The sequence below is a fragment of the Sebastes fasciatus genome, unplaced genomic scaffold (genome assembly GCF_043250625.1).
Source record: "Sebastes fasciatus isolate fSebFas1 unplaced genomic scaffold, fSebFas1.pri Scaffold_44, whole genome shotgun sequence".
NCBI classification, from domain to species: Eukaryota; Metazoa; Chordata; class Actinopteri; order Perciformes; family Sebastidae; genus Sebastes; species Sebastes fasciatus.
The window spans coordinates 55,456-82,034 of record NW_027428232.1 but is presented as its reverse complement, the minus strand read 5'-3'; the positions used below and the strand labels follow the sequence as shown (position 1 = coordinate 82,034).

Here is a 26,579-nt window from a genome sequence, read left to right as displayed (position 1 = left end):
GTTGTGTGTTTATTTTGGTTGTTATTAGTTGATGTTTATGAAAGTTTTGAGTCTCCGTGACAGTTTCCGGTCGACCGTCAGAGAGGTCAAAGGTCACCGGAACCCGGAACAACAACAGCAGCCGGTAACCGTTAACGGGTTCATGATGTTCTCCGGTTCACCGAGCAGAACCGGAACCGGGCTGCTGGTCCTGGCTCTGACCCGGTTGGTCTCGTCTCTGTCGGTTCCGCTCATCGCCGGTTACTTCGGAACTAAGACCCGGTACCAGGAGGTGAACCCGGTTCTGCTGCTGGACGGGCTGACGGTGAACCGGACCGTGCTCAGACCACCGGGCTCAGAGAGCTGCGAGCCGGTCCACCTCACCGCCGTCATCAGGCACGGAGCCCGGTACCCGACCCACCACAACATCCTCAAGATCCGGACGCTCAGCGAGCTGGTCCGGAGGGAGGAGACCGGGACCGGGACCGGGACCAGGACCACCGGGAGCTCCTCCAGCAGAACCTCCAGCTGGCTGCAGGACATCCAGAACCGCTGGGAGATGTGGTACACCGACGACATGGACGGTGAGGAACCGGCTGAGAGATACTACCGGAAACAATGTTTATTATTATTATATTATATTTAATGTTTATTATTATTATATTATATTTAATGTTTATTATTATATATATTATATTTAATGTTTATTATTATTATATTATATTTAATGTTTATTATTATTATATTATATTTAATGTTTATTATTATTATATTATATTTAATGTTTATTATTATATATCATATATTTAATGTTTATTATTATTATATTATATTTAATGTTTATTATTATTATATTATATTTAATGTTTATTATTATTATATTATATTTAATGTTTATTATTATTATATTATATTTAATGTTTATTATTATATATCATATATTTAATGTTTATTATTATTATATTATATTTAATGTTTATTATTATTATATTATATTTAATGTTTATTATTATTATATTATATTTAATGTTTATTATTATTATATTATATTTAATGTTTATTATTATATATCATATATTTAATGTTTATTATTATTATATTATATTTAATGTTTATTATTATTATATTATATTTAATGTTTATCATTATATATATTATATTTAATGTTTATTATTATATATCTTGTATTTAATGTTTATTATTATTGTATTATATTTAATGTTTATTATTATTATATTATATTTAATGTTTATTATTATATATCTTGTATTTAATGTTTATTATTATTATATTATATTTAATGTTTATTATTATTATATTATATTTAATGTTTATCATTATATATATTATATTTAATGTTTATTATTATATATTATATTTAATGTTTATCATTATTATATTATATTTAATGTTTATTATTATATATCTTGTATTTAATGTTTATTATTATTATATTATATTTAATGTTTATTATTATTATATTATATTTAATGTTTATCATTATATATATTATATTTAATGTTTATTATTATATATTATATTTAATGTTTATCATTATTATATTATATTTAATGTTTATTATTATATATCTTGTATTTAATGTTTATTATTATTATATTATATTTAATGTTTTATTATATATCTTGTATTTAATGTTTATTATTATTATATTATATTTAATGTTTATTATTATTATCTTGTATTTAATGTTTATTATTATATATCTTGTATTTAATGTTTATTATTATTATATTATATTTAATGTTTATTATTATTATATCTTATATTTAATGTTTATTATTATTATATTATATTTAATGTTTATTATTATATTATATTTAATGTTTATTATTATATATATTATATTTAATGTTTATTATTATTATATTATATTTAATGTTTATTATTATATATATTATATTTAATGTTTATCATTATTATATCTTATATTTAATGTTTATCATTATTATATCTTATATTTAATGTTTATCATTATTATATTATATTTAATGTTTATTATTATTATATCTTATATTTAATGTTTATTATTATTATATTATATTTAATGTTTATTATTATATATATTATATTTAATGTTTATTATTATTATATTATATTTAATGTTTATTATTATATATCATATATTTAATGTTTATTATTATTATATTATATTTAATGTTTATTATTATATATCATATATTTAATGTTTATTATTATTATATTATATTTAATGTTTATTATTATTATATTATATTTAATGTTTATTATTATTATATTATATTTAATGTTTATTATTATTATATTATATTTAATGTTTATTATTATTATATTATATTTAATTTTTATTATTATTATATTATATTTAATGTTTATTATTATTATATTATATTTAATGTTTATTATTATATATATTATATTTAATGTTTATTATTATATATATTATATTTAATGTTTATCATTATATATATTATATTTAATGTTTATTATTATATATATTATATTTAATGTTTATCATTATTATATATTATATATTTAATGTTTATCATTATATATATTATATTTAATGTTTATCATTATTATATATTATATATTTAATGTTTATCATTATATATATTATATTTAATGTTTATCATTATATATATTATATTTAATGTTTATCATTATATATATTATATTTAATGTTTATTATTATATATATTATATTTAATTTTTATCATTATTATATATTATATATTTAATGTTTATTATTATACATGTAATGTTTATTATTATATATTTAATGTTTATTATTATATATTTAATGTTTATTATTATATATATTATTATTTATTTAATGTTTATTATATATTTAATGATTATGTTTATAATGATTCTATTAAATTACTAAAATATAACAGAAAATATTTATATTAAATTCCTCTCTTCCTCCTCCTCCTCCTCCTCCTCCTCCTCCCCCTCCTCCTCCTCCTCCTCCTCAGGTCAGCTGGTGATGAAGGGCAGGGAGGACCTCCGTCAGCTGGCGAGACGACTGTCCGTCTTGTTCCCGTCTCTCCTGTCGGAGGACAACAGGAGGAGGATCAGTCTGAGGAGCAGCTCCAAGCATCGCTGTGTGAGCAGCGTGGAGGCCTTTCAGGACGGACTGCAGCAGCACTGGAGACGGACAGGTGAGGCAGGACAGGTGGGACGCTCAGGTGAGTGAGGACAGGTGGGACGCTCGGGTGAGTGAGGACAGGTGGGATGCTCAGGTGAGGGATGGCAGGTGGGACGCTCAGCTGAGTGAGGACAGGTGGGACGCTCAGGTGAGTGAGGACAGGTAGTACACAGTAGAAGTAGTAAATACTGCAGTAAAGTAACTAAAGCAGGTAAACGTAGTACACAGTAGAAGTAGAAAGTACTAGAGTAAAGTACTAGTACTCTCTGTGTGTGCAGACGTGCAGTACAGCCACCAGGTGGACGACGAGCTGATGCGGTTCTTCGAGCGTTGCCGTGGTTACGTGGAGGGTGTGGAGAAGAACCGGACGGCGCTCCTGGAGGTGGAGAAGTTCCAACACGGAGAGGAGATGGAGGCCGTGAGGAAGAGGATGGCCGAGAAACTGGGTCTTCATCAGCAGCAACTCACACCGGGTCAGACACGCACGCACGCACGCGCACGCACGCACGCACGCACGCGCGCATACGCACGCACACGCACGCACGTTGGTCTTTCTGGTCTGAGTTCTGGTCCCTGTGTGTCTCCTGTAGATCTGGACTGAGTTCTGGTCCCTGTGTGTCTCCTGTAGATCTGGACTGAGTTCTGGTCCCTGTGTGTCTCCTGTAGATCTGGACTGAGTTCTGGTCCCTGTGTGTCTCCTGTAGATCTGGACTGAGTTCTGGTCCCTGTGTGTCTCCTGTAGATCTGGACTGAGTTCTGGTCCCTGTGTGTCTCCTGTAGATCTGGTCTGAGTTCTGGTCCCTGTGTGTCTCCTGTAGATCTGGTCTGAGTTCTGGTCCCTGTGTGTCTCCTGTAGATCTGGTCTGAGTTCTGGTCCCTGTGTGTCTCCTGTAGATCTGGTCTGAGTTCTGGTCCCTGTGTGTCTCCTGTAGATCTGGTCTGAGTTCTGGTCCCTGTGTGTCTCCTGTAGATCTGGTCTGAGTTCTGGTCCCTGTGTGTCTCCTGTAGATCTGGTCTGAGTTCTGGTCCCTGTGTGTCTCCTGTAGATCTGGTCTGAGTTCTGGTCCCTGTGTGTCTCCTGTAGATCTGGTTGAAGCAGCGTTCTTCTTGTGTTCCTACGAGCTCTCCATCAAGTCTCTGAACTCTCCCTGGTGTTTCCTGTTTGATGAGGACGACGCCAAGGTACAGACACACTACTACAGACACACTACTAGACACTCACTACAGACATGCTACTACAGACACACTACTACAGACACACTACTACAGACACACTACTACAGACACACTGCTACATTACTACAGACACACTACTAGACACACTACTACAGACATGCTACTACAGACACACTACTACAGACACACTGCTACACTATTACAGACACACTACTAGACACTTACTACAGACATGCTACTACAGACACACTACTACAGACACACTGCTACACTATTACAGACACACTACTACAGACACACTGCTACACTACTACAGACACACTGCTACACTACTACAGACACACTACTACAGACAAACTACTACACTACTACAGACATGCTACTACAGACACACTACTACAGACACACTGCTACACTACTACAGACACACTACTACAGACAAACTACTACAGACACACTACTACAGACACACTGCTACACTACTACAGACACACTACTACAGACAAACTACTACAGACACACTACTACAGACAAACTACTACACTACTACAGACATGCTACTACAGACACACTACTACAGACACACTGCTACACTACTACAGACACACTACTACAGACAAACTACTACAGACACACTACTACAGACACACTGCTACACTACTAGACACATTACTACAGACATGCTACTACAGACACACTACTACAGACACACAACTACACTACTACAGACACACTACTAGACACTTACTACAGACATGCTACTACAGACAAACTACTACAGACACACTACTACAGACACACTACTACAGACACACTACTACAGACACACTGCTACACTATTACAGACACACTACTACAGACACACTGCTACACTACTACAGACACACTGCTACACTACTACAGACACACTACTACAGACAAACTACTACACTACTACAGACATGCTACTACAGACACACTACTACAGACACACTGCTACACTACTACAGACACACTACTACAGACAAACTACTACAGACACACTACTACAGACACACTACTACAGACAAACTACTACAGACACACTACTACAGACACACTACTACAGACACACTGCTACACTACTACAGACACACTACTAGACACACTACTACAGACACACTACTACAGACATGCTACTACAGACACACTACTACAGACACACTGCTACACTACTACAAACACACTACTAGACACACTACTACAGACACACTACTACAGACACACTGCTACACTATTACAGACACACTACTACAGACACACTACTATAGACACAACTACACTACTACAGACACACTACTACAGACACACTACTACAGACACACTACTACAGACACACTGCTACACTATTACAGACACACTACTACAGACACACTACTACAGACACACTACTATAGACACACAACTACACTACTACAGACACACTACTACAGACACACTGCTACACTACTACAGACAAACTACTACACTACTACAGACATGCTACTACAGACACACTGCTACACTACTACAGACAAACTACTACAGACACACTACTACAGACACACTGCTACACTACTACAGACACACTGCTACACTACTAGACACATTACTACAGACATGCTACTACAGACACACTACTACAGACACACAACTACACTACTAAAGACACACTACTAGACACTTACTACAGACACACTACTACAGACACACTACTACAGACACACAACTACACTACTAAAGACACACTACTAGACACTTACTACAGACACACTACTACTACAGACACACTGCTACACTACTACAGACACACTACTAGACACACTACTACAGATACACTACTACAGACATGCTACTACAGACACACTACTACAGACACACAACTACACTACTACAGACACACTGCTACACTACTACAGACATGCTACTACAGACACACTACTACAGACACACTACTACAGACACACTGCTACACTACTACAGACATGCTACTACAGACACACTACTAGACACACTACTACAGACACACTACTACAGACATGCTACTACAGACACACTACTACAGACACACTGCTACACTACTACAGACACACTACTACAGACACACTACTACAGACATGCTACTACAGACACACTACTACAGACACTGCTACACTACTACAAACACACTACTAGACACACTACTACAGACACACTACTACAGACACACTGCTACACTACTACAGACACACTACTAGACACACTACTACAGACACACTGCTACAGACACACTGCTACAGACACAACTACACTACTACAGACACACTACTACAGACACACTGCTACAGACACACTACTACAGACACACTGCTACAGACACTGCTACAGACACAACTACACTACTACAGACACACTACTACAGACACACTGCTACAGTCTTAGTTCCATGTAGTTTGTATTAGAGTTAATGATATTAATATTAGTGAGGTTTACCTGCCGTCTGTCTGCAGGTGTTGGAGTACAAGTCGGACCTGAAGCAGTACTGGAAGCGCTCTCACGGTCATTCCATCAGCAGTCTGTCCAGCTGTCCTCTGTTTCATCACATCTTCAGGACGCTCGACAAAGCCGGACGTCCCCGCAGGTTGGTGATGACATCACAGGAAACTAATTAGTTTCTCATTATCATACAATTATTAGAGTTATTAAAAACAACCAACTGCAGCGACCCCTCTTCATCGTCTCCATCTTGGTTTCATTCCGTCTCCATCTTGGTTTCATTCCGTCTCCATCTTGGTTTCTGTCCGTCTCCATCTTGGTTTCATTCCGTCTCCATCTTGGTTTCATTCCGTCTCCATCTTGGTTTCTGTCCGTCTCCATCTTGGTTTCTGTCCGTCTCCATCTTGGTTTCTGTCCGTCTCCATCTTGGTTTCTGTCCGTCTCCATCTTGGTTTCATTCCGTCTCCATCTTGGTTTCTACTAATACTTCATTCTACTACATTTGAAGGAACACAGAGGACAGGAAGCTGACAGTAATGTGTTTTGAATGAACTTTATTGATAATCGGTGCCCGTTGGTGTCCGGCAGGTCCACGGACGCGTCACCTGAGCCGGCCTCCATCCTGGTGGGTCACGCCGAGACGCTCCTCCCCCTTCTCTCCCTCCTGGGACTCTACAAGGACCAGACTCCGCCCACCGCCGACAACTACCACACACAGCACGGTACCAAGCCCCGCCCCCGTCCTCACGTCCAATCAGAGACGGGGACGTTGTTCATCCATCGCAGGAGGAGTTCAGGTATAAAACATTAACGGTGTGTCTCACCTGTTGCGTCTCTCAGGTAGAAGCTTCCGGTCCAGTCTCATCGTCCCGTACGCCGCCAACCTGCTCTTCGTCCTGTACGACTGCCAGCGAGGTCCGCGGCTGCAGCTGCTCGTCAACGAGTCTCCGGTTCGATTCCCGGGGCTGACGGAGGACGCGCCGCTGTACCGGGACGTCCGGGCCACGTACCGCCACCTGCTGGACGGCTGCGACTTCCACAGGGAGTGTGAGGGGAGGACCGGAGGTCGCGGACCAAACACAGAACTCTGAGTGAACCAGAACCAGGTTCTCCGGTCCGGTCTAGAGGGACCAGGTACTCCGGTCCGGTCTAGAGGAACCAGGTTCTCCGGTCCGGTCTAGAGGAACCAGGTTCTCCGGTCCGGTCTAGAGGAACCAGGTTCTCCGGTCCGGTCTAGAGGAACCAGGTTCTCCGGTCCGGTCTAGAGGGACCAGGTTCTCCGGTCCGGTCTAGAGGAACCAGGTTCTCCAGTAAAGACATGAAGCCTTAATGGATATGAGCCTCTGGGTCACATGACCTCCATCTGGTGAACTGATGTGAAACATGTCTTTAGATCTGCTTTAATGTGACGTTCTGAGTTCTTCTGAGACGAGTTTAAAGGGAGTGGTGACGCGTCTCAGAGGAACATCAGCAGGTCCTTAGTTGATGATAATGTTTTGATCCCGTTAGAGTTGCTCCATGAATCACACCGATGATGTTTGAACATTTAAAAGATCATTTATCAAATCCACAAAGTCTGTTTCGTTTAGTTTAGTGTGAAGCGCTCAGTCACTAGCTAGCTAACTCCTAACCTGAACCTTTAACCTTTAAACCTGAACCTTTAACCTCTAAACCTGAACCGTTAACTTCTAAACCTGAACCTTTAACCTCTAAACCTGAACCGTTAACTTCTAAACCTGAACCGTTAACTTCTAAACCTGAACCTTTAACCTCTAAACCTGAACCCTTAACTTCTAAACCTGAACCTTAACTTCTAAACCTGAACCTTTAACCTCTAAACCTGAACCTTTAACCTCTAAACCTGAACCTTTAACCTCTAAACCTGAACCGTTAACTTCTAAACCTGAACCGTTAACTTCTAAACCTGAACCTTTAACTTCTAAACCTGAACCTTTAACCTCTAAACCTGAACATTCAACCTATAATCCTGAACCTTTAACTTCTAAACCTGAACCTTTAACCTCTAAACCTGAACATTCAACCTCTAATCCTGAACCTTTAACCTCTAAACCTGAACCTTTAACTCTTAAAGCTTTATGAATACGGCCCCAGGTGTCTTTATTTAAAGGAAAGTAGATCTGTGTCAGCTGAACTTGTTCTGGGTGTTTTATTTTGGTGAACTGAGCCTTTAAAGGGTTAACCAGAGTCAGTCGGGGAGATGATGGTTTTTTCTTCAGGATTTAATTTGCTTTAAGTTCTTTATTTATTTATTCAGCTTCGCTAAGCTTCCTCACATGTCAGTCTTTTCACAATAAGAGTCCCTTTAAGGAGATGATGAGGTGAATGATTCTTATTGTCCTTGTCGTGTAGTTTGGAGGTCGTTGTGCCTAAACCAGTCTAAAGCTTAGAATCAGCCGGTGTCAGGGTGGTCTCGGTGCTTCTGCTTCTTTGTTGGACTTCCTGGTGGACTTCCTGGTGGACTTCCTGGTGGACTTCCTGCTGCAGAATGATGGATGCCAAATGTTTTAAACTGAAAAGCTTTAATAAACGTTTTTCACAGATGAAGCAGAACAAAGAGTTCATCTTTTATTTATGATCAAAGTTACAGAAACATCCACTCGTACTAAACTACGATATATATATATGTATAGAATATTAGTTTAAAGGATTATAACATACTATACTATGAGTTTACTGCCGGTGGTCCCTCCTGCTGGTCCCTCCTGCTGGTCCCTCCTGCTGGTCCCTCCTGCTGGTTTCTCCTGGTGGTCCCTCCTGCTGGTTTCTCCTGGTGGTCCCTCCTGCTGGTTTCTCCTGGTGGTCCCTCCTGCTGGTTTCTCCTGGTGGTCCCTCCTGCTGGTTTCTCCTGGTGGTCCCTCCTGCTGGTTTCTCCTGGAGGTCCCTCCTGCTGGTTTCTCCTGGAGGTTCCGCCCGGTGGTTTCTCCCGATGGTTTCTCCTGGTGATCCCTCCTGCTGGTTTCTCCTGGAGGTCCCTCCTGCTGGTTTCTCCTGGAGGTTCCTCCCGGTGGTTTCTCCCGATGGTTTCTCCTGGAGGTCCCTCCTGCTGGTTTCTCCTGGAGGTTCCTCCCGGTGGTTTCTCCCGATGGTTTCTCCTGGTGGTCCCTCCTGCTGGTTTCTCCTGGAGGTTCCTCCCGGTGGTTTCTCCCGATGGTTTCTCCTGGAGGTCCCTCCTGCTGGTTTCTCCTGGAGGTTCCTCCCGGTGGTTTCTCCCGATGGTTTCTCCTGGTGGTCCCTCCTGCTGGTTTCTCCTGGAGGTTCCTCCCGGTGGTTTCTCCCGATGGTTTCTCCTGGAGGTCCCTCCTGCTGGTTTCTCCTGGAGGTTCCTCCCGGTGGTTTCTCCCGATGGTTTCTCCTGGTGGACCCTCCTGCTGGTTTCTCCTGGAGGTTCCTCCCGGTGGTTTCTCCCGATGGTTTCTCCTGGAGGTTCCTCCCGGTGGTTTCTCCCGATGGTTTCTCCTGGAGGTCCCTCCTGCTGGTTTCTCCTGGAGGTTCCTCCCGGTGGTTTCTCCCGATGGTTTCTCCTGGTGGTCCCTCCTGCTGGTTTCTCCTGGAGGTTCCTCCCGGTGGTTTCTCCCGATGGTTTCTCCTGGAGGTCCCTCCTGCTGGTTTCTCCTGGAGGTTCCTCCCGGTGGTTTCTCCCGATGGTTTCTCCTGGTGGTCCCTCCTGCTGGTTTCTCCTGGAGGTTCCTCCCGGTGGTTTCTCCCGATGGTTTCTCCTGGAGGTCCCTCCTGCTGGTTTCTCCTGGAGGTTCCTCCCGGTGGTTTCTCCCGATGGTTTCTCCTGGTGGACCCTCCTGCTGGTTTCTCCTGGAGGTTCCTCCCGGTGGTTTCTCCCGATGGTTTCTCCTGGTGGTCCCTCCTGCTACTATGACGTTTTTTTCTAATCGGTGTGTGAGGACTTTTGTCGTGCGAGTAGCAGTAACAGTTAATATCTGTGCGTATGAAATGATTTACTTGTGAGTATATGTTATGACATAAATCTGATATGATGTCATATATATATATATATATATATATATATGTTATGACATAAATCTGATATGATGTCATATATATATATATATATATATATATATACATATAAACCGTCTGCCGTCATTAAACACAAAAACATGCTTGTTATGTTCTCACATGTTTATTCCATCATCCAGCCTTTATTAATTACATCATAACGGAACAGGCAATAAAAAACATGAAACCATCCATCCTCTGTTGTTCTGCTACCGAACCGGCTCCGTGGTTCAGATGAAGTTATTACTCAAATAATCCATTCATTACTGAGAAAATCTAAAAACCTTTATGAAATTTTATGTAAAAAAACCAAAAGGTTTTCAGTCTCATGCGAATATCTGCTGCTTAGTCATCATAATTAAGGAAATGATTCTTAGTGGAAACTTTGCTCTCCATCACAAAACCACAGTTCAGTTCTGTAAACATTCAAACATCAGAATAATAATAATACAAATAATAAAGTACACTTGATGAACAAGATGAAAACATGTTCAGCTCCAACATGTTTTTATTTCTGTTTTACACTTAAAAACATCAATCAAGGCAAAGAATGCATCAAACAGGTGAGTTATTCCCTAATAACTTTATATTAATGTCCCTGGAAGAGTTTGTATACTAATATATTTGTTATGAATTATCTAGTGTTTAATAATTAATTAAAATCTGATATGAGTCTGTCTTTAAGTCAGATCAGCTGAACGTACAGAAAATGTCATTACTTTAATAAACCATAAATAATTTATGACGAGGGTTTAAATGGAGAATTCCTATTTTCCCTAAAATTAGTACAAAAAGTAAATTCTTTACAGGAAACATCCGTGAAATTATTATCTTATAAAACCAAACTAAAATATAACTGAATACATCAATAAATACAAAATATTGTTATTTATATATGATTCAAATAAGTATAAAGCTTTATACTTTTCCTTTAATCAGTAAAAAAAAAAAATGTACTCTACCAATTTATTATACTCATTTTACAATACATTTTAATTATTTAACTAAATATATTATATAAATATATGAATTTGAATACATTTTGTTTTCAGAAGGTTGTACTAATTTTAGATGAAAAAAAGGATTAAAATCTAAATATAATAGGGTCAATATTTAATTGAAGTCTCCATTTGACCGATAACGAACACTAACACCTCATTCCACGCTTCTTTACAGGAAACTTCATGAGGAATTATTATCAAATGTAAATAAATGTATATATTTATTAAACTCTTCAGGTCTGAAGCTCCCAAACTATAACTGAATACATCAATACAAATCTATACTTCTCCTTTAATCAGTTCAATTAAATTACAAACTAATTTATTTCCCTCTACCAATCTATTATACTATTTTTACAATATTTTTTATTAATTTAACTAACTATTATGTAAATATATTATTTTTAATACATTTTGTACTTATTTTTGAAAAAAAATAAATATATATATATCTATATCTATTCTTCATCTAAATGGGAGTACATATCTAATAGAATACCGTTAACTAACAGCTAATGTTACGGTTCTTTCCAGGGAACATCCTGTGAAACTATCAGGAAATAACTGACCTGTGGGAGGGAGGATTTTCACAATAAAAGATCAGGTTTGTATGTAGAGCGGTCTGATGTCACAGCTGCTGAGGATCATGGGTAATGTAGTACTCCTTGATGTTATTTACAGTAGAAAGCAGCAGCCAATCAGAGGTCAGGTTGAGGGTTTGTTTATTAACGTCCGACATCAGCTGATCCAAAAAACAACAACAAAAGGTACGTACGGCTGAGCTGATGAACCGGTCGGTCGGGTCGGAATCAAACCCTCCACTGCAGGCTGAGGTCGTCATGTGATCAGTGTGTGTGTGTGTGTGTGTGTGTGTGTGTGTGTGTGTGTGTGTGTTCAGTCCAAGGCAGCGTGCAACAGAGCGCCATGACCACCCGCCATCTTGGATTTCTTCATCTTCCCGATGGCCTTCTGGAGGTCGGTCTGATGGATCGGACGGATGAAGTCTTCTGATGGACTGAGAGACACAGACATATATAAATATATATAAATACAAATGTGCTCCAATGATCAAACATGTTCTAATAATTATATTATTAGAACATGTTATATGAAGACTAAACGTGTCCTGATGCTCAGACAGACAGACAGGTAGAGAGACAGACAGGTAGAGAGACAGACAGAGACAGGTAGACAGGTAGAGAGACAGACAGAGACAGGTAGACAGGTAGAGAGACAGACAGACAGAGAGACAGACAGCGAGAGAGACAAGTAGAGAGACAGACAGGTAGAGAGACAGACAGACCGAGAGAGAGACAGGTAGAGAGAGAGACAGAGACAGGTAGAGACAGACAGGTAGAGAGACAGACAGACAGCGAGAGAGACAGGTAGAGAGAGAGACAGAGACAGGTAGAGAGACAGACAGACCGAGAGAGAGACGGACAGAGAGAGAGGTAGAGAGAGAGACCGGTAGAGAGACAGACAGGTAGAGAGACAGACGGACAGAGAGACAGGTACCTGTCGTTCTGAGCGTGGACGAAGTCTCGGACGCAGAGCAGAGCGGCGTCGCGACACATCTCTCTGAGGTCACTTCCTGAGAAACCGTCGGTCTCCTTGGCAACGTCAACGAGGTCAACTGACAGGTCGACCTGCAGAGAGACAGACAGACAGGTGATCAGAGGAGACGTGTCTCTGAAGGCTTCTGAGGTGAGTGAAGTCTCTATTTTCCAGAGAGTCAGTGAAGTGGTCGTGATGTGTTTGAGGTGAACTCACGCTCTCGTTCTCCAGGATGAGCTTGAGGATCGACTCTCTCTGCCTCACACTCTGCAGGAACAACACAACACAACACACACACACAGTTACATTATAAAAACACACACTCAGCCCATCTGTGACCGTGGACAAACACATGCTCTTATTTTGAAATACAGGCAGGATATCATAAATCAGATGACAGGAAACAGATGAAATGATCCAACTGATTAATGTCTAACCTGCTGGACTGTAGCAGCAACGGCTGCCTTAAACTCTGTTTAACAACAGACACGGATACAGACAGTGTGTGTGTGTGTGTGTGTGTGCGTGCACGTACGGGCTGGTTGATGTGGAACCTGGTGGGCATCCTCCTCAGAATAGCAGAGTCCAGGTCCTGAGGACGATTAGTGGCCCCCATGATGATCACCTACACACACACACACACACACACACACACACACACACACACCAGTAATATTATAAACTAAAACTTATTAGTAGTTATTATTAGAAGTATTGTTAGTACGACGACCAAAAACCAAGATGGCGATGGCCATATTTTACTAATAATTTTCTGATATTTTTCACATATTTTAATAATTTTCACATATTTTTCTGACATTTTACACATATTTTACTAATATATATTTTTTTTCACATATTTTACTAATAAATTTCACATATTTTGCTTATAATTTTCTGATATTTTTCACATATTTTACTAATAATCTTTTGATATTTCACATATTTTACTAATAATTGTCAGATATTTTACTAATAATTTTTTGATATTTTTCATATATTTTAATAATAGTTTTCTGACATTTTTCACATATTTTACTAAAAATTTTCTGTTTTTTTTCCACATATTTTACTAATAACTTTCACATATTTTTCTTATAATTTTCTGATGTTTCACATATTACTAAAATTTTCTGATTTTTTTCACATATTTTAATAATTTTCTGATATTTTTCACAAATACTGCCAAGTTTTCTGACATTTTTCACATACTTTACTAATAAGTTTCTATGTTTTTTTGCACATATTTTACTAATAACTTTCACATTTTTCCTATAATTTTCTGATATTTTTTACATATTTTACTGAAAGTTTTTCCGATATTTTTCAAATATTTTACTAATAATTTTCCGATATTTATCACATATTTTACTAAATTTTATGATATATTTCACATATTTTACTAATAATTTTCTGATATTTTTCACAAATACTAATAATTTTCTGATATTTTTCACATATTTTACTAACAATTTTCTGATATTTTAATAATAATTTTCTGATATTTTTCACAAATGCTAATAGTTTTCTGACATTTTTTACATATTTTACTGAAATTTTTCACATATTTTACTAATGATTTTCTGATTTTTTTCACATTTTACTAACAATTTTCTGATATTTTTCAGATATTTTACTAATATTTTTCTGATGTTTTTCACAAATACTGCTAATCATTTTCTGATATTTTTCATATATTTGAATAATAATTTTGACATATTTTTCTTATACTTTTCTGACATTTTACTAATAAGTTTTTATGTTTTTTTGCACATATTTTACTAATAACTCACATTTTTCCTATAATTTTCTGATATTTTTTACATATTTTACTGAGTTTTTCCGATATTTTTCAAATATTTTACTAATAATTTTCCGATATTTATCACATATTTTACTAATAATTTTCCGATATTTATCACATATTTTACTAAATTTTCTGATATATTTCACATATTTTACTAATAATTTTCTGATATTTTTCACAAATACTAACAATTTTCTGACATTTTTCACATATTTTACTAATATTTTTCTGATGTTTTTCATATATTTGAATAATAATTTTGACATATTTTTCTTATACTTTTCTGACATTTTACTAATAATTTTTTTCCCCCACATATTTTACTAATAACTTTCACATATTTTGCTTATAATTTTCTGTTTTTTTCCACATATTTTACTAACAATTTTCTGATATTTTAATAATAATTTTCTGATATTTTTCACAAATACTGCTAACAGTTTTCTGACATTTTTTACATATTTTACTGAAATTTTTCACATATTTTACTAATGATTTTCTGATATTTTTCAGATATTTTAATATATTTTTCTGATATTTCTCATATTTTAATAATTTTCTGATGTTTTTCACAAATACTGCTTATAGTTTTCTGACATTTTTCACATATTTTACTAACAATTTTCTGATATTTTTCACATATTTTACTTATCATTTTGGGTGATCTGGCCCTTTACTGGTGTGCACGGTGTGTGTTTACCTGGCAGTGGATGTCGGTGTCCAGTCCGTCCCACAGACTCATGAACTGGGCCTTCATCATGGCAGTGGCTTCGTGGTCCGAGCTGGACCGACTCCTCAGGAACGAGTCTGTGAACACACCGAGTCACTCGTTAACATCTACTTCCTGTCTGACGGTCACATGTTCAGACTGATACCAGCAGCTGGTTAGCTTAGCTTAGCATAAAGATTGGAATCAGGGGGAGCAGCTAGCCTGGTCTAAAGGTAACAGCATCTAATGCAGCTGTAAACTCAGTCTGTTTCACACAACGACTCGTTTCAGACAAGTTGTCTCAGCACAGATTCAACAGCATATGGACTCATCCCCATTATTAATAATCATACCAGCAGATCAATAGACCTGCGGTGATAATGATTGGCTCTACAGCGCGCTATGCATTTGTTTTTAGAAGATTCATTTATTGATCTTGTTTTTTATCCTGCTGTCCAGTATTCAGACATATGTGAAAAATATCAGAAAATGATTAGTAAAATATAGGAACATTTTTTGGGGGAATTTTTGCTGTATAATGACTGAAACAAATAAATCAATAATCCAAATAGTGTTTAAATGATTTTTCTGTTAATCCACTGCTACATGAAGTGAGTAATCGTTGCAGCTTTGTTCTCAGGTTTAGTTTGTTTTTAACACATGAAAGTGATCCAGACTTTGGCCCCGCCCCCACCATCATTCAGACCACGTGATTGGACGCCGCAGCTGTGATTGACAGATCCGTCGTGCGTGTAAACACTCACCGATCTCGTCGACGAAGATGATGGACGGCTGCAGTTTGACGGCCAGCGAGAAGACGGCGGCGGCGAGCTTCTGGGACTCTCCGTACCATTTGTCCGTCAGCGTGCTCGGCTGCAGGTTGATGAAACGAAAGCCCGCCTCCTTGGCCGTCGCCTTGGCGATGAGCGTTTTACCGCAACCCGGAGGCCCGTACAGCAGCACACCTGTTACCATGACAACGGGTCAGTACATGGTGCTGTACGCCATGTTACCTTACTTCCTTCTTTCCTTCCCTCCCTCCCTCTCTGCTTCTTCCTACCTCCCTTCCTTCCTTGCATAGTTATTTCCTTACTTACTCCCCTTTTTCCCTTCCATCCTTCACTCCTCCATCCTTCCTCCCTTAATTCATTCCTTCCTTCCTTCACTCCTCCATCCTTCCTTCCTCCCTCAATGCATTTTATTTCCTTCTTTTCTCACTACTTTGTTTGCCCCTCTTTCCTTCCTTCCTTCCTTCCTTCGTTCCTTCCTTCCTTCCTACCTACCTTTGGGTGGCTGCAGCAGTCTGGATCCCTGGAACAGGTGTCTCTTCTGAACAGGTAGAATCACCGTCTCCTTCAACTCTGTGATCACCTCGTCCAGACCGGCGATGTCCCTCCACGTGATCTACAACACATTCATATACAACATCTAAAACTGCAGTTTAACATCTCTCACTGCAGTTTATTATTAATATAACATCTATAACTGCAGTTTATTATTAATATAACATCTATAACTGCAGTTTATTATTAATATATCATCTATAACTGCAGTTTATTATTAATATAACATCTATAACTGCAGTTTATTATTAATATAACATCTATAACTGCAGTTTATTATTAATATATCATCTATAACTGCAGTTTATTATTAATATATCATCTATAACTGGAGTTTATTATTAATATAACAGTTTATAATGTCTATATTGTTGAAGTAACAAATACTATATTAATTTTAATTTCGGTAAATCTACTTTTAGTTGTACCTTTTGTATTAATATCAGTAGTACTGTGAGTATGTGTGTATTTGTGTGTAGTTACCTGCATGCTGAGCGGGTCGACCAGGTGAGCGGCGATGCTCATCTCATATTCAGACAGCTTCACGTTCTTCACTCCAATCTGACGCATCAACTTCTCCGCCTGACGGGGGGGGGGGGAGACCAGTCAGTCACATGATGACATCACATGATGACATCTCCACGTTACATCATTTACCATCGGTTACCATCCCATCAGTTACTACCGCCCCCTCCCGGCCTCACCTGTACCAGAAGACTCTAAGCCCCGCCCCCTCCCGGTCTCACCTGTACCACATGACTCTAAGCCCCGCCCCCTCCCGGTCTCACCTGTACCAGAAGACTCACAGCCCCGCCCCCTCCCGGTCTCACCTGTTTCTGAGCCTCCATCTTCTGCTTCCTGGTGGGGTCGATGGCGTCCACCATCCACTTGATGGTGAAGTAGGTGACGGCTCCGAATATGGTGAGTCGGAAGAGCAGGCCGATGACCTCGTTCCTGCCCAGAGGACGGGCGATGTTCTCAGCCGGGATCTCCCTCAGCACCATGGTCAGAGGTCAGAGGTCAGAGGTCACAGGAAGTAGACGCAGGGCTGCAGAGGAACAACAACAACAACAAGTTCTCAGAGAGTCATCGAGTCTCAAACTAACAGAATCTAGTTCATTTCACATCTTTCTATTGGAATAAGAGTTTGGAGGGTATCGGATCAGAGCCGGACCGACGTGCAGCTCCAGACCAGCAGCTCCTGACCAGCAGCTCTGACCAGCAGCTCTGACCAGCAGCTCCAGACCAGCAGCTCCTGACCAGCAGCTCTGACCAGCAGCTCTGACCAGCAGCTCCTGACCAGCAGCTCCTGACCAGCAGCTCTGACCAGCAGCTCTGACCAGCAGCTCCAGACCAGCAGCTCCAGACCAGCAGCTCTGACCAGCAGCTCTGACCAGCAGCTCTGACCAGCAGCTCCAGACCAGCAGCTCCAGACCAGCAGCTCCTGACCAGCAGCTCTGACCAGCAGCTCTAACCAGCAGCTCCTGACCAGCAGCTCCTGACCAGCAGCTCTGACCAGCAGCTCTGACCAGCAGCTCTGACCAGCAGCTCTAACCAGCAGCTCCTGACCAGCAGCTCCTGACCAGCAGCTCTGACCAGCAGCTCCTGACCAGCAGCTCCTGACCAGCAGCTCTGACCAGCAGCTCCTGACCAGCAGCTCCTGACCAGCAGCTCTGACCAGCAGCTCCTGACCAGCAGCTCCTGACCAGCAGCTCCTGACCAGCAGCTCCAGACCAGCAGCTCCTGACCAGCAGCTCTGACCAGCAGCTCCTGACCAGCAGCTCCAGACCAGCAGCTCTGACCAGCAGCTCTGACCAGCAGCTCCTGACCAGCAGCTCCTGACCAGCAGCTCCTGACCAGCAGCTCTGACCAGCAGCTCCTGACCAGCAGCTCCAGACCAGCAGCTCTAACCAGCAGCTCCTGACCAGCAGCTCCTGACCAGCAGCTCTGACCAGCAGCTCTGACCAGCAGCTCTGACCAGCAGCTCCTGACCAGCAGCTCTGACCAGCAGCTCCTGACCAGCAGCTCCAGACCAGCAGCTCTAACCAGCAGCTCCTGACCAGCAGCTCCTGACCAGCAGCTCTGACCAGCAGCTCTGACCAGCAGCTCTGACCAGCAGCTCCTGACCAGCAGCTCCTGACCAGCAGCTCCAGACCAGCAGCTCCTGACCAGCAGCTCTGACCAGCAGCTCTGACCAGCAGCTCTGACCAGCAGCTCCTGACCAGCAGCTCCAGACCAGCAGCTCCAGACCAGCAGCTCCTGACCAGCAGCTCTGACCAGCAGCTCTTGGTGGATCTTTGAGGATCTCCAGAGAAGCTCCTCCAGCTTCGTCTGTTCGACAAGAAGCAAAGAAACGCTAAATGGTGAGATTTTCAAATGGAGTCAGGGGAGAGGATTTCCTCAGCTGCCTCCGTGGTTGAGATCAGGAGGATTTAGGGTAACGGTGATGGTTAGGCATCGGTAGAAAGACGGTGGAGGACCGAAGGTTCAGGTGTTGGACGGTCACCGATACATGATAGGACTCATGTTGAATAGGAGCCGGATCGAGAAGAGGCTCCTGGTTAATAGTTTTAGATCTTCACTAACTCTCTGACAGCTCTGGATTTCTGGCCAAAAGGAAGAAAATTGTGAATTGACAGAGTTTTAAAAAGGGTTGTGGTGAGACGTCCCCTCAGTGAAGGTCTTTGACTGTCACCGATACCACAAACTAAACTGCTCTTCATTGTTTACTCCAGCCGGATGAACCAGCAGCTCCTGGTGAATCCGTCCTGATCTCCAGTCAGGTTCCACCAGCCTTTACTCTCTGGCAGGCAGCGAGGGATGGTTAAACCGTACGGTGTTTAAATGGAGTTTGGTGAGATGTTTTCTTGGTGGTAAACTAATTAAAACACTAAACTAGTCTTCATATCGGAGACCAGCCGGATGAACCAGCAGCTCCTGGTGAACACTTCCTGATCTCCAGTCAGGGTCCAACTGCTCGTTCTTCAGAATAAGAAGCAAGAAACTTGTTAATTAACATGTTTATAATGAAGCCGATCAGAAGAGCAGAACCTGCTGAAGAGATCCTGATGATCAGATCAACTCTGACTGCTGAGTCTGACTCACAACAACAGAACAAAGTGAAAGACTGTAAATGTTGAACTGAGTCTGGCGGGACGAGCCTGCTACCTGCTAGAGACTGATGCTAGAGACTGATGCTAGAGACTGATGATAGAGACTGATGTTAGAGACTGATGATAGAGACTGATGTTAGAGACTGATAGACTGATAGAGACTGATGCTAGAGACTGATGCTAGAGACTGATAGAGACTGATGATAGAGACTGATGATAGAGACTGATAGAGACTGATGATAGAGACTGATAGAGACTGATACTAGAGACTGATAGAGACTGATGATAGAGACTGATGCTAGAGACTGATGCTAGAGACTGATGCTAGAGACTGATGTTAGAGACTGATGCTAGAGACTGATGCTAGAGACTGATGCTAGAGACTGATCCTAGAGACTGATGCTAGAGACTGATGCTAGAGACTGATGCTAGAGACTGATGCTAGAGACTGATGTTAGAGACTGATGCTAGAGACTGATGCTAGAGACTGATGTTAGAGACTGATGCTAGAGACTGATGCTAGAGACTGATGTTAGAGACTGATGCTAGAGACTGATGCTAGAGACTGATGTTAGAGACTGATGCTAGAGACTGATACTAGAGACTGATGTTAGAGACTGATGCTAGAGACTGATGATAGAGACTGATGATAGAGACTGATGCTAGAGACTGATGTTAGAGACTGATAGCGACTGATGTTAGAGACTGATGATAGAGACTGATGATAGAGACTGATGATAGAGACTGATGATAGAGACTGATGTTAGAGACTGATAGAGACTGATGGTAGAGACTGATAGAGACTGATGGTAGAGACTGATGTTAGAGACTGATGCTAGAGACTGATGATAGAGACTGATGATAGAGACTGATGATAGAGACTGATGCTAGAGACTGATGATAGACTGATGATAGAGACTGATAGAGACTGATGATAGAGACTGATGATAGAGACTGATGCTAGAGACTGATGTTAGAGACTGATGGTAGAGACTGATGATAGAGACTGATAGAGACTGATGATAGACTGATGATAGAGACTGATAGAGACTGATGATAGAGACTGATGATAGAGACTGATGATAGAGACTGATGATAGAGACTGATAGAGACTGATGATAGAGACTGATAGAGACTGATGATAGAGACTGATGATAGAGACTGATGATAGAGACTGATGTTAGAGACTGATGCTAGAGACTGATGATAGAGACTGATGATAGAGACTGATGCTAGAGACTGATGTTAGAGACTGATGATAGAGACTGATGATAGAGACTGATGCTAGAGACTGATGCTAGAGACTGATGATAGAGACTGATGTTAGAGACTGATGCTAGAGACTGATGTTAGAGATAGAGACTGATGTTAGAGACTGATGGTAGAGACTGATGATAGACTGATAGAGACTGATGATAGAGACTGATGATAGAGACTGATGATAGAGACTGATAGAGACTGATGATAGAGACTGATGTTAGAGACTGATAGAGACTGATGATAGAGACTGATGATAGAGACTGATAGAGACTGATGATAGAGACTGATGCTAGAGACTGATAGAGACTGATGATAGAGACTGATGCTAGAGACTGATGATAGAGACTGATGTTAGAGACTGATAGAGACTGATGTTAGAGACTGATAGACTGATGTTAGAGACTGATGCTAGAGACTGATGATAGAGACTGATGTTAGAGACTGATAGAGACTGATGATAGAGACTGATAGAGACTGATGATAGAGACTGATGTTAGAGACTGATGATAGAGACTGATGATAGAGACTGATGATAGAGACTGATGATAGAGACTGATGTTAGAGACTGATAGAGACTGATGATAGAGACTGATGATAGAGACTGATGATAGAGACTGATGATAGAGACTGATGTTAGAGACTGATGATAGAGACTGATGTTAGAGACTGATGATAGAGACTGATAGAGACTGATAGAGACTGATGATAGAGACTGATGCTGGAGACTGATGCTAGAGACTGATAGACTGATGATAGAGACTGATGTTAGAGACTGATGATGGAGACTGATGTTAGAGACTGATGATAGAGACTGATGTTAGAGACTGATGATAGACTGATGATAGAGACTGATAGAGACTGATGATAGAGACTGATGATAGAGACTGATGATAGAGACTGATGATAGACTGATAGAGACTGATGTTAGAGACTGATGATAGAGACTGATGATAGAGACTGATATAGACTGATGTTAGAGACTGATGATAGAGACTGATGATAGAGACTGATGATAGAGACTGATAGAGACTGATGATAGAGACTGATGATAGAGACTGATGATAGAGACTGATAGAGACTGATGTTAGAGACTGATGTTAGAGACTGATGTTAGAGACTGATAGAGACTGATGATAGAGACTGATGATAGAGACTGATGATAGAGACTGATAGAGACTGATGATAGAGACTGATGCTAGAGACTGATGATAGAGACTGATGATAGAGACTGATGATAGAGACTGATGATAGAGACTGATAGAGACTGATGATAGAGACTGATGATAGAGACTGATGATAGACTGATAGAGACTGATGTTAGACTGATAGAGACTGATGAGACTGTTAGAGACTGATGATAGAGACTGATGCTAGAGACTGATGATAGAGACTGATGATAGAGACTGATGCTAGAGACTGATAGAGACTGATGATAGAGACTGATGATAGAGACTGATGTTAGAGACTGATGATAGACTGATGATAGACTGATGTTAGAGACTGATAGAGACTGATGTTAGAGACTGATGATAGAGACTGATGTTAGAGACTGATAGACTGATGATAGAGACTGATGTTAGAGACTGATGATAGAGACTGATAGAGACTGATGATAGAGACTGATATTAGAGACTGATGATAGAGACTGATGTTAGAGACTGATGATAGAGACTGATGATAGAGACTGATGTTAGAGACTGATGATAGAGACTGATGATAGAGACTGATAGAGACTGATGATAGAGACTGATGATAGAGACTGATGATAGAGACTGATGATAGAGACTGATGCTAGAGACTGATGATAGAGACTGATGATAGAGACTGATGTTAGAGACTGATGATAGAGACTGATGATAGACTGATAGAGACTGATGCTAGAGACTGATGCTAGAGACTGATGATAGAGACTGATGTTAGAGACTGATAGAGACTAATGATAGAGACTGATAGAGACTGATGATAGAGACTGATGTTAGAGACTGATGATAGAGACTGATGATAGAGACTGTTAGAGACTGATGCTAGAGACTGATGCTAGAGACTGATGTTAGAGACTGATGATAGAGACTGATGATAGAGACTGATGCTAGAGACTGATGATAGAGACTGATGTTAGAGACTGATGCTAGAGACTGATGTTAGAGACTGATAGCGACTGATGTTAGAGACTGATGATAGAGACTGATGATAGAGACTGATGGTAGAGACTGATGATAGAGACTGATGATAGAGACTGATGATAGAGACTGATAGAGACTGATGGTAGAGACTGATGTTAGAGACTGATGCTAGAGACTGATGATAGAGACTGATGATAGAGACTGATGATAGAGACTGATGCTAGAGACTGATGATAGAGACTGATGTTAGAGACTGATGATAGAGACTGATGATAGAGACTGATGTTAGAGACTGATGATAGAGACTGATGATAGAGACTGATAGAGACTGATGATAGAGACTGATGCTAGAGACTGATGCTAGAGACTGATAGAGACTGATGATAGAGACTGATGCTAGAGACTGATGCTAGAGACTGATGATAGAGACTGATGCTAGAGACTGATGCTAGAGACTGATGATAGAGACTGATGATAGAGACTGATAGAGACTGATGATAGAGACTGATGCTAGAGACTGATGATAGAGACTGATGTTAGAGACTGATAGAGACTAATGATAGAGACTGATAGAGACTGATGATAGAGACTGATGTTAGAGACTGATGATAGAGACTGATGATAGAGACTGTTAGAGACTGATGCTAGAGACTGATGCTAGAGACTGATGTTAGAGACTGATGATAGAGACTGATGATAGAGACTGATGCTAGAGACTGATGATAGAGACTGATGTTAGAGACTGATGCTAGAGACTGATGTTAGAGACTGATAGCGACTGATGTTAGAGACTGATGATAGAGACTGATGATAGAGACTGATGGTAGAGACTGATGATAGAGACTGATGATAGAGACTGATGATAGAGACTGATAGAGACTGATGGTAGAGACTGATGTTAGAGACTGATGCTAGAGACTGATGATAGAGACTGATGATAGAGACTGATGATAGAGACTGATGCTAGAGACTGATGATAGACTGATGATAGAGACTGATACTAGAGACTGATGTTAGAGACTGATGATAGAGACTGATGATAGAGACTGATAGAGACTGATGATAGAGACTGATGCTAGAGACTGATGCTAGAGACTGATGCTAGAGACTGATAGAGACTGATGATAGAGACTGATGCTAGAGACTGATGCTAGAGACTGATGCTAGAGACTGATGCTAGAGACTGATGCTAGAGACTGATAGAGACTGATGATAGAGACTGATGCTAGAGACTGATGCTAGAGACTGATGATAGAGACTGATGATAGAGACTGATGATAGAGACTGATAGAGACTGATGATAGAGACTGATAGAGACTGATGATAGAGACTGATGATAGAGACTGATGCTAGAGACTGATAGAGACTGATGATAGAGACTGATGCTAGAGACTGATGCTAGAGACTGATGATAGAGACTGATGATAGAGACTGATGATAGAGACTGATAGAGACTGATGATAGAGACTGATGATAGAGACTGATAGAGACTGATGATAGAGACTGATGCTAGAGACTGATAGAGACTGATGATAGAGACTGATGCTAGAGACTGATGATAGAGACTGATGATAGAGACTGATAGAGACTGATGATAGAGACTGATGATAGAGACTGATGATAGAGACTGATCAGGACCAACACACAGAAACTAAACTAGTGAGAACAACAGAACCGAACCTGGACCGTCCTGGACCGTCCTGGAGCAGCTCCTCGGTGTCTCATTATAAAACCGAAAGCACTGTGTAGCCTAGCTGCTAGCGTTAGCTTAGCTTAGCTTAGCATTAGCTTGACCTTCTCCTCCGGTAGAGCCTCCGGTAACACCGCGCCGGTAAACCGGGAGAAGAACACAACACCAACTGTTGGTTTGACGGGAGGGATGTGGCGGCGCTGCTTACCTCCGGTAGTCGGTAGTCGGTAGTCGGTCCGGTGTCCGGTGTTCCGGTGTTCGGTGTTCGGTGTCCGGTGTTCCGGTAGACACGCAGCAGCAGAGCACTTCCTGGGTTTCTTCTTAGGGGGTGCTGGGAGCGGGTTGCTGCTCGTTCTTCTTCTACTCTTCATTTAGTTGTAACTATCAGACTCACTAGCGCCGCCTGCAGGCTGGAGGTCACACAGAGGAGCTACAATCACACAACAGCTTCTAAATAAACACAAACTGCTCTCAAAAGAACATTGTTTATGGTGTTTATGGTGTTTATGGACTCGTCATGGACAATAACAAAGATGACTTTCTGGTGAATAACATTCTCATTATTGGAACATTTTATTTGCACAAATCCAAGTATATGAAAGTGAAACCTATAAGTTTAATGTGTTTCATTCTGAGTTTCTTTCTTATATAAAAGCCCTTAAAGTCATGAAAAACAAAAATGCAATGAAACTTCTTAGTATAATAGAAGCATATGAATAACAGGTATACAGCCCTATAGCCCTTAATTTAATTTATTATTATTTTCATGTATAATTTTACATATGTTATTTGTTATTGTTCTGTATGCACCTTGTCCTTTTACTCTAATGCAATGATCTATGAGCCATGTTGTTTGTAAATTCGAATTTGTTCAATAAAAAAAAGCTTCTAAATAAACACATCAAACCAATCATCTTAACAGCCTTCTTATTATATTATTATTATTATTATTATTATTATATGAGGAAGATAAAATGCTGTTTGAGTTCACCAATAAATGTTTGAAATGGGAATATTTAGATTTTTAAATGTGATATTTTCTTTCAGTTATATCTACATAATTGTATATAATTATTTCAGTAATATTTCAGCAGTTTAACCAGTATGTTTCAGTAATATTTTAATAATTTATATAAGTATTTTCAGTAATATATCATATAGTATAAGGT

At 40.0% G+C, this 26,579-nt stretch overlaps 3 protein-coding genes across 5 annotated transcripts; 1 reads left to right on the top strand and 2 right to left on the bottom strand.

Moving 5' to 3' along the window:
- Nucleotides 1-26: 26 nt before the first annotated feature.
- Nucleotides 27-9,353, top strand: minpp1b (multiple inositol-polyphosphate phosphatase 1b). Of its 2 annotated transcripts, none has more exons than XM_074628523.1 (7): nucleotides 27-563; nucleotides 2,958-3,143; nucleotides 3,409-3,603; nucleotides 4,215-4,312; nucleotides 6,793-6,923; nucleotides 7,367-7,500; nucleotides 7,619-9,353. In XM_074628523.1, exons 1-7 carry the CDS (start codon nucleotides 32-34, stop codon nucleotides 7,867-7,869), a joined length of 1,527 nt encoding a protein of 508 aa, XP_074484624.1. In that variant the 5' UTR covers nucleotides 27-31; the 3' UTR covers nucleotides 7,870-9,353. The 2 variants fall into 2 exon arrangements, with proteins under 2 accessions (XP_074484624.1, XP_074484623.1); XM_074628522.1 differs by having other exon boundaries at nucleotides 2,958-3,170.
- A 41-nt stretch (nucleotides 9,354-9,394) lies between these two features.
- On the bottom strand, nucleotides 9,395-10,740 carry LOC141763797 (uncharacterized; the record flags this gene model as incomplete). The annotated part of the gene is made up of 1 exon (XM_074628529.1): nucleotides 9,395-10,740. A coding segment is annotated over one exon (1,284 nt), but the record flags the coding sequence as incomplete, so codon positions are not given.
- Nucleotides 10,741-10,918: 178 nt separating this feature from the next.
- On the bottom strand, nucleotides 10,919-25,767 carry atad1b (ATPase family AAA domain containing 1b). Of its 2 annotated transcripts, XM_074628524.1 has the most exons (11): nucleotides 25,690-25,755; nucleotides 25,619-25,653; nucleotides 18,055-18,272; nucleotides 17,708-17,806; nucleotides 17,165-17,285; nucleotides 16,646-16,846; nucleotides 15,873-15,979; nucleotides 13,901-13,990; nucleotides 13,582-13,632; nucleotides 13,327-13,457; nucleotides 10,919-12,826 (listed from the first exon to the last, which is right to left on the bottom strand). In XM_074628524.1, the coding sequence occupies exons 3-11, from the start codon at nucleotides 18,226-18,228 to the stop codon at nucleotides 12,706-12,708; spliced, it is 1,095 nt and encodes a 364-aa protein (XP_074484625.1). In that variant the 5' UTR covers nucleotides 18,229-18,272; nucleotides 25,619-25,653; nucleotides 25,690-25,755; the 3' UTR covers nucleotides 10,919-12,705. The 2 variants fall into 2 exon arrangements, with proteins under 2 accessions (XP_074484625.1, XP_074484626.1); XM_074628525.1 differs by having other exon boundaries at nucleotides 25,619-25,767.
- Nucleotides 25,768-26,579: the final 812 nt, after the last annotated feature.

What these genes read in the sequence shown, in the direction of transcription:
- minpp1b (XM_074628522.1), top strand. Translation starts at nt 32, where the DNA reads ATGTTTATGAAAGTTTTGAGTCTCCGTGACAGTTTCCGGTCGACCGTC. An exon ending in AGGACAGGTGGGACGCTCAG is followed by an intron (nt 3,171 to 3,408) that starts GTGAGTGAGGAC and finishes CTGTGTGTGCAG; the next exon opens with ACGTGCAGTACAGCCACCAG. An exon ending in TCAGCAGCAACTCACACCGG is followed by an intron (nt 3,604 to 4,214) that starts GTCAGACACGCA and finishes TGTCTCCTGTAG; the next exon opens with ATCTGGTTGAAGCAGCGTTC.
- atad1b (XM_074628525.1), bottom strand. Translation starts at nt 18,228, where the DNA reads ATGGTGCTGAGGGAGATCCCGGCTGAGAACATCGCCCGTCCTCTGGGC. An exon ending in GGTTCCACATCAACCAGCCC is followed by an intron (nt 13,633 to 13,900) that starts GTACGTGCACGC and finishes TTGTTCCTGCAG; the next exon opens with AGTGTGAGGCAGAGAGAGTC. An exon ending in GTCCACGCTCAGAACGACAG is followed by an intron (nt 12,827 to 13,326) that starts GTACCTGTCTCT and finishes TGTGTCTCTCAG; the next exon opens with TCCATCAGAAGACTTCATCC.